Source organism: Orycteropus afer, unplaced genomic scaffold, assembly GCF_000298275.1.
Source record: "Orycteropus afer afer isolate SDZICR_OR568_19922 unplaced genomic scaffold, OryAfe1.0 scaffold00078, whole genome shotgun sequence".
Classification (NCBI taxonomy): Eukaryota; Metazoa; Chordata; class Mammalia; order Tubulidentata; family Orycteropodidae; genus Orycteropus; species Orycteropus afer.
Window position 1 is genome coordinate 7,016,025 of NW_006921665.1, and position 8,953 is coordinate 7,024,977.

The 8,953-nt window shown below is 39.3% G+C and overlaps 1 protein-coding gene across 1 annotated transcript in view; it reads left to right on the top strand.

The window, feature by feature from the left end:
• The window catches only part of SYNJ1 (synaptojanin 1), a 150,710-nt gene that overhangs the window by 101,069 nt on the left and 40,688 nt on the right, over positions 1 to 8,953 (top strand). The window contains 6 exon segments of the mRNA XM_007941282.1: positions 244 to 436; positions 1,906 to 2,064; positions 4,283 to 4,439; positions 5,014 to 5,131; positions 5,231 to 5,446; positions 7,909 to 7,987. Of these exon segments, the coding sequence (XP_007939473.1) occupies positions 244 to 436; positions 1,906 to 2,064; positions 4,283 to 4,439; positions 5,014 to 5,131; positions 5,231 to 5,446; positions 7,909 to 7,987 (922 nt within the window).

Here is an 8,953-nt window from a genome sequence, read left to right on the forward strand (position 1 = left end):
GAAGGAAGGTTGGGCAATCCTACTATCCGTAGTGATACTGCCTCGGAAACCCAAGGAGGGGTCGCTGTGAGTCGGGGCCGACTCGACGGCAAACAACAACACAACAACAACATTTCACAGCATTGCTTTTGAAGCACTATATGATGTATAGTTGTCTGATTATATAATATATACTCCTAATTTTTTATGAGTGTGGAACTATTGCAATTTCAAATCTTTGACTTAGAATTCTTTGTTTTAAAGGGATGTTGCAGTTGATACTGTGAAGACTGGGATGGGTGGTGCAACTGGAAATAAGGGAGCAGTGGCAATCCGAATGCTGTTTCACACAACAAGCCTCTGCTTTGTCTGTAGCCACTTTGCTGCAGGGCAATCACAAGTCAAAGAAAGAAATGAAGATTTTATAGAAATAGCACGAAAATTGAGTTTTCCCATGGTAAGCTCTTGCTGCTTGTTCTTAAAGATGAAGCTTTGAAACATATTTTAATTTATCCTAAATTCCATAATCAGTGATTTTGAAATTTAAGGTAATTCCTAGAAGCATCAGTAACATTCACCTGGAAGGGAAAGGCAATATACAATAAGAGGGTGATGGGCATAGTATCACTAAGGCAAAGGAAGACACAGAGAGGTACGTAAGAGTTACAGACAACAAGGAGGGAATACTGCAAAAATGAAAATAAATGAGGAAAAAAAAGAAGAGTTACAGATAACAAAGGTAAATACTAATATTTACAAAATCATGCAGTGTCAGTAATAACAAACAGTAATCTATGAGTGGATACATAGACAGACAGGCAAGCTGAACAGGTATGAGTAGATCACCAGAATTATACACATGACCATATATAGATTTGGCAGAGGCTATTTCTACATATGTATTTGTATGTACTGTAAATATATCTATATAGATACTAGAGCAATTGGGGGCAAACTTAGGAAAACTTCTTAGCTATAACCAAACACCTTGAGGTAATAAGTCATTGGGCTTGGGGGCTTAGGACCACAGAGTCGGGGGACAGCTAAGTCAGTTACTATAACATAATTCACAAAGGCAGTGTTCTATATCCTACTGTGGTGAGTTGTGACTAGAGTCGTAAAAGCTAGTGAGTGACCACCTCAGGTACACCTACTGGTCTCTCCTCGTCCAAAGCAAAGAAGAGTGAAGAAAATCAAAGACATAAGGAAATAAGACTAATGGACCACACAAACCTCAGCTTCCATGACACTGAGACCAGAAGAACTAGATGGTGCCTGGCTACCACTACTGACTTCCCCGAAAGAGATCACAATAGAAGGGCCTGGACAGAGTGAGAGAATGTGGAACAAAACTCAAAATAATAAAAAAGACCAGGCTTGCTGGGAACCCATGAGGCTGTGGCCCTTGGTTATCCTTCAAGCATGGAACCAAACTCATCCCTATGGCTCACCTTTCAGCCAAGCAGTAGACAGGCCCATACCATGAACAATAACATCAGGGAGAAATGCACTCCTTAGAACCAGCAACCAAAGGAGATCAAAAGGGCAGCATTTGCCCAGGGATAAAGCTTAGAAGGCTGGAAGAGAAAAGAAAGAAGGACAACTGGAAGTGGTAAACACAGGAAGGAAGTGGGAAGAGGGCTGTTACATTGTGGAGATTGCAATCAAATGCCATGAAACAAAATGTGTATAAATTGTTGAATGGAAAACCAGTTTGTTCTATAAACTTTCTTTCATATCGCAATAAAAAGTTAAAAAAAAAAAGCTTTAACCTAAATAGCTACTTCATGTGTTATTATTATTATTGGGTCAGAAAAACAGGGCATAAGAGGGAGGGATGCATATCCGAGGCACAGAAGTATTTGTAAAACATTTTTAAAAAGTGATTCAGGTTTTGAATTTAAAATTCTATCTCATTGCTTCCAGGGAAGGATGCTGTTTTCTCATGATTATGTATTTTGGTGTGGTGATTTCAACTATCGAATAGACCTCCCTAATGAAGAAGTTAAAGAGCTCATAAGGCAGCAAAATTGGGATTCTCTTATAGCTGGGGATCAATTAATCAATCAGAAAAATACTGGACAGGTATATACATACTTGCATTTGGTATTTTTATGTCTTTACAGATTTTTGGTAATGAACATGCTTTCCTTCATCGTGGGTTTTTTTTTTTACTTGAAGTTTCTTTACTCTTAATAAATCTGTCTATCTGTACCTGCAAAAACGGCAAGGAGGCCACGTGTTCCGACCTTCTCTAACCCTACAAGGGAAAGGCAGGATTACCAGCAGTAACCCAAGGCCTATTACTGCAAGGCCAGACATGCTGCCTCTCTCCAGCCCTTTCACCAACCGTTCCTCCCAAAGCACCCACCACCTCTCTCCTGGGTTCGATAATTCGCTGCAATGGCCACACAGAACTCACAGATTATGAGGTTTATTAGGGAAGCACCAGGCTACAATTCGAGTTCAAGAAAAATGCTCAGTTTCTGTCCCAGCCCACCATCCCTCGGCCAACAGTCTCTCACAGTCTCTTTCCCAGCAGTGCTGGCTCCTCGGTGTCTCACTCAGCAATGTGTGTCTCTTGCGTCTCTTTCCCAGCAACGCGTGTCTCTTTCAGGGGCGCGTGTCTCTTTCAGCAGCACATCTTCCTCAACCAGCAGTCAGAGAGAGAGTTCTGCCTCTAGGAGGCCTCCTTTTGAGCCTGGAAGGGTGGTCAAACTAGCCAATTATAGCATCAGAACTCGAAGCACATGAGAGAGAGTGGGAACCTCCCAGAACATTGTATTGTGCCACACCCAACAGAAATAACCCAGGTGGGTGGCTTTAAAATCAGGATCTCCTCAGTTGCTAATAGCAATTCCCACCTTGGAGTTTACAAGGACTTATGGGTAGAAAAGCCACACTAAGTAGTTTACTAAACCGCAATACCTATCTATGTAAGAGGAGTTCTGGTGGTGTAGTGCCTAGGTGTAGTGCCTAAGGCGGAAGCTCTGGTAGCATAGTGGCTAAGGCACTTGACTGCTAACCAGAAGGCTGGCGGTTCAAACCCACCAGTCACTCCTCAGAAGGAAGGTTGGGCGTTCCTACTTCCATAGTGATACTGCCTCAGAAACCCAAGGAGGGGTTGCTAAGAGTCGGGGCCGACTTGATGGCAAATACAACAACAACAAAAACAGTGCCTAAGGCAGTTGACTGCTAACCGGAAGGTTGGTAGTTGAAACTCACCAGCCATTCTGCGGAAGAAAGATGGAACAATCTCCTTCTGTAAAGATTTACCACCTTGGAAACTCAATGGGGATCACTATGAGTTGGAATCAGCTCAGTGCCAGTGGGTTTGGTTGGGTTTTGGGTGTCTATTTATCTAGATATATTTAGTTTAACAGATAAAGAATTACTGTTCTTTGGGAGGGGGGAAGAAAAGAAAACCCATAATTCCTAGGAGGACGAATATATTCTATTTCTATAAGATTTACTTTCAAGTAGTAAAAATACACTTTATTTTTTCCCCTCCCAGTAATAGTGAGTTTAGAATCTTTGTCTTCAAGACTACTGTTTTATGACTTTTAAGATCCTTGTCCTTGTACTAATTTGTTTTCCTTCACCTGTTTCTCATAATCATTTGCGTTTTTGAAACTTACTTAAAATTTATGTCCGCAAAGTTTTGGGAGTTTTTTTTTTTTTTTTTTTTTAAAGATAGAAGTATTTGGAGGCCACTTGAGATTTGAATTCTAACCTTTCGGAACCACTTATCCTTCTTAAGCCTCAGTTCTTCATTTGAGAATGAGCCATCAGCCTAGATGATTTCTAAAGCCCAAATAGGTCTGAATGTCTGGTGTAGCTGGTATGGTGGAATTTCCTTAATATGTTTTTATAATGTGTGTAATTGAAGGTCAAATACCTAAAAAACAAAGCCTCTGCCATCATGTCAATGCCAATTCATAGTGACCTATAGGACAGAGTAGAACTGCCCCATAGGGTTTCCAAGGCTGTAAATCTTTATGGGACCAGATTATCTCATCTTTCTCCCATGGAGCTTGTGGGTTTGAACTGCCAACCTTTTAGTAAGTAGCTGAATGCCTTAGCCACTGTGCCACCAGAGCTCCATAAAAGTCAAATAAGTGGTGTGAAAATGATCATATCTTAGGTTATTTTTTCTTGAGCTTTGTTTCATTCAGTTGGAAGTGTTCATCAGATACATATGAATTTCATATAATAGACTTTTCATAAATGCCTGCCTGAATGATAACAGAACTTTTCACTTTTTACCTTTCAGAATAACTTACTTTGCATATGCTTATTTTAGATATTTAGAGGCTTTTTAGAGGGAAAAGTAACTTTTGCTCCAACATATAAGTATGATTTGTTCTCCGATGACTATGACACCAGTGAAAAGTGCCGCACCCCAGCATGGACAGACCGCGTCCTCTGGAGAAGAAGGAAGTGGCCTTTTGATAGATCAGGTTGGGAAACAAAATGGACTTCTTCATTTAAATGGATTTATGCAGATTCTGTGAGAAAGAAGGGAATGATATAGATACTAAATAAAAACAGAAGAACAAAAGGTATCTAGAATAGAATAAACAGAATTGAAATATAATACTGGTATGTTTAAATATTTTCAGACCTACTTATTATAATTTCATTCATTTTTCAGTCCATTTTTTTTTTTTTAGTGACATAATTTTGTGTAAAGAGAAGGAAACTTTTTTGTAAAGTTTCCAATTGAATACTAATTACAATTTTTAACTTGAATAAAGTGGTTTATAAGTATTTTGAACTGCCTCTTGTCTGTTGAATTATTTATGAAACATCTTTGGTCAAAAGCCTATAAGTAATCTCTTTTGCTTTATTAAAATAACTTTACTAGAAACAGCCTTTCTAATTTAAAGGTGTCTAGACTTCTGGCTGTTAACAAGTATATCATATAGTCTGTTCTCAACTGAAGCTAGTGAAGGGAAGGAAACAACTTTGTGCTCCACATGATCTGTGGTGTTCATGTACCTTCTCTTGTGTTTTGTTTTATCCTGACTACAGCTGAAGATTTAGACCTTCTGAATGCTAGTTTTCAAGATGAAAGCAAAATTATTTACACCTGGACTCCTGGCACTTTGCTGCACTATGGAAGGGCTGAGCTGAAGACTTCTGACCATAGGTTTTAGCAGTTTCAGAATTTCTAATGGTGCTTGAAATTTGTTGGTCATACGTGCTTTCTTAAACGTTTCTCATACATCTGTCTTTTTTTTGTCTTCAGGCCTGTTATTGCCCTGATTGATATAGATATATTTGAAGTTGAAGCTGAAGAAAGGCAAAACATTTATAAAGAAGTGATTGCAGTTCAGGGTCCACCAGATGGCACAGTATTGGTGTCGATCAAAAGTTCTTTACCAGAAAATAATTTTTTTGATGATGCTTTGATTGATGAGCTTCTCCAGCAGTTTGCAAATTTTGGTGAAGTTATACTGATAAGGTGAGGAAAATATCCTATATTTTTCATTTATAATAATAGTTTCTATATTAGAAGTAACCTTGGTGTTTGAATAGTATGTAGGTATTTTTATTTTCAAACTAAAGAAAAGTCATACCATAGATAAGTAATTAAAAGAATGCAAAGCTTTTGAAAGTAACTCAAAGTTAATTAGTGAAATGTGATGTGAATAGTTGAGGACAGACGGGTGGAAATGTAAGTATGATCTTTCAAAATTCCTATACAAAATAACATGAAGCCAAATAGCAAAAGGAAGCTGTGATTGCTGTTCTGTTTTTTTTTTAAGGGCAGACAGACTAGAATGGAGTGACATTTCCCCTCTAAGAAATTTGAAGTTTTAAGTAATTTTAGGGGAGCTCTGGTGGCATAGTGCCTAAGGCATTCGACTGTTAACCAGAAGGCTGGCAGTTCAAACCCACCAGTCACTCCTCGGAAGGAAGATTGGGCAATCTACTTCTGTAGTGATACTGCCTCAGAAACTTAATAAAGGGTTGCTAAAAGTCGGATCCTACTTGATGGCAGTGAGGTTTTTTTTAAGTAATTTTAATTACGTTTTATTTCCAACCAGTAGAAAAGCAGCACTGCCAGATGAATGGTCAGGAGTCATCTTTGTCAGTCTTTGTTTCCTTCCTTGACTTAAACTTCTGCCTCTCCAGAGCCAGACCACCTCTTTCCTTGTTTAAAATATGTCCTTTTCCAAGTGTATAGCTATTTTGAGATCTTGAATGGCGTGTGTATCTGAATCGCAAAGGGAAAAGGTACTACTAAATTTCTGTACTGTTCATTCCTTATTTGAGTATACTTTATAGACATTTATTGGGCAAATCTCTATACTAGGTGCTGTGGAAGAGCAGAGAAGAAATTGAAGACTTGATTGCTGCTTGTAATCTAGCTGAGAAGATCAGTATATGTATACTGGCTTCCTTAGTTCCTAAAAGCATTAGTTCTCAAACTTGAGATGGTGTGGTTTCAGTAGAGTGAGAATCACACCTAAGAAATCTGGAATTCTTTCAGACAGTAAATTAGCAAATAGAGAAGAAATCCTTTAAATAGGACTTTTCTCGAATCTTTTAACAAACACAACTCAAAAGCCTTAAAATGAAGCATTTTTTTTTCCACAATCTTAAGATTCTAGCAAATACATAGTTAAATCTCCAAGTTTACAAGATGACAGTAAGCTTTGCCAAGTATAGAAATGTCAGACCACCAAGAGCATCTTGTGAATTATATGAGTGGGCTGCAAAGTAGTAGATAAATGTCATTATGAAAAAATGTAAGTGCACTGGGCTAGAAATAATCGAGACTGTACCTAAGGGATAAAGTACTTTGATACAGGAAAAGGACCTGTTGCTCTTTATAACCCAGTCTCTGAAGAACCTGGTGTTTAGTTGGGGCCAAAGTTTTCCCCAAAATGCTTGTCATCATTAGGAAATACATTGGTAACAAAACAAGACATTACTTTAACATCATCTATCGTCATATCCACACCTTAATAATCTGGTTATTACACCTTAAGATAACCATGTTGGAAAAGAAAAAGCAGACAATTAACAAGAAGACTGCCTGTACACAGTGAGATTAAACTGATTAATACCTTTTAGTCTAGAGTAAAGGAGTGCTGGTGGTATAGTGGTTAAAATGCTTAGCTGCTAATCAGAAGGCTGGCAGTTTGAACCTAGCAGCTGCTCTGCAAGAGAAAGATGTGGCAGTCTGCTTCCATATAGAGCAGTTCTGCTATGCCCTATAAGGTGTTTGTGTGTTGGAATCAACTCAAAAGCAATGAATTTCAGTCTAGAATAAGACAACTGTTAAGGAATGACTAAAATCTATATGTCTCTTTATATTGAAATAAGAGGTTCTCTGGAAATATAAATGGGACAAATTTAGATGGATATACCAAAAAAAAAAAAAAGCCAAACTCACTGCCATCGAGTTGATTCTGATTCATATAGCGATCCCCATTGGGTTTCTAAGGTGGTAAATCTTTACCGCGGAGTGCTGGTGGGTTTGAACCACCAACGTATTGGTTAGCAGTCTAATACCTTAGGGACTATGCTACCAGACCTCCTTTGGATGCATATATATACTTATATTAATTGTAGTGGGGGAAATGTGTCTTAGAAGCTTTTACCTTAATGAGTAAAAACAGGAAGAAAACATAGCTTCTGAAAAGGCCTATAGAAATTCATGAATGTTAGAAGCATTACTGGGGACAGTGGTGGTTCAGTAGTAGAATTCTCACCTTCAGTGTCAGAGACCCGGGTTTAATGCACAACTGTCATTCATCTGGCAGTGAAGGCAACTTCTCTCCCTCCTTTAATTTTTTTTACATGTTTTATGTTACCTTTCTGGCCATTACAGGCCCTTATTAATTAGTAATCATTGGACTAGTTATGTCTAATATATTAATTATGTTTCTTACTGTTTTTTTCTTTTTCTTAAAGATTTGTAGAAGATAAGATGTGGGTTACATTTTTGGAGGGAAGCTCTGCCTTGAGTGTTCTGAACCTAAATGGTAAAGAGGTAATGTAGCATTTGTTGATCCTAAACCATTCAGGGGAGGAGTCAGCCGCAGGGACCCAGGTAAGGGGAGGGAACCCAGGCCACACCTCAAAGTGGCAAGGCCAGAAAGCAGGGGAAAGGACAGAAAAAGGCAAGGGGGACAGGGACAGAGGAAGGAGACAGCCACAGGGATCTAGGTGAGGGGAGGAAACCTAGGCCATTCCCCAAAGCTGCAAGGTAGGAAAGCAGGGGAGAGGACAGAAAAAGGCCAGGGGACCAGGACAGAGCGAGGAGTCAGCCACAGAGATCCAGGTAAGGGGAGGGAACCCAAGCCACGCCCCACAAGTGGCAAGGTGAGAAAGCGGGGGGAAAAAACAGAAAAAGGCCAGAGGGACTGGGACAGAGTGAGGAGGCAGCAGTAGGGATCCAGGTAAGGGGAGGTAGGAGAGCCTTCAAACAGCTAAGGAAGACAAACTTGACTGTCAGTTTGTCCTACTGTGGTGACATGTCACTGTGAGTCTTGAGGCTGTGCCACCAGTGTTTCAAACACAGTGGGGTACACATGGTGCACAATTATCAGCATGGCTTGCAGACTAAGACAGACTAGGAAGAAGGAAGAGGCCATCCACTTCTCAAAGAATTGGCCAAGGAAAACCTTATGAATAGTAGAGAAACACTGTCTGATACATTACTGTGCAACTTTATGAATAGTCTGGAAACATTGTCCATTACAGAGGAGGATGAGTCACTTATGTTAGAAAGCTCTCAAAATAGGACTGGGAAAGAGCTGCATCATCAGAGTAAAACCAGCCTTACTCATATGGATAAGGTAAAGCGTTCCAGGCCTCCATTTGCTGACGTGGCATGACTCAAATAGAGGAGAAACAGCTTCACACATCCATGAATAATCAGAACATGGAATGTACAAAGTATGAATCTAGGAAAATTGGAAGTTGTCAAAAATGAAATGCAGTGCATAAAGATTGA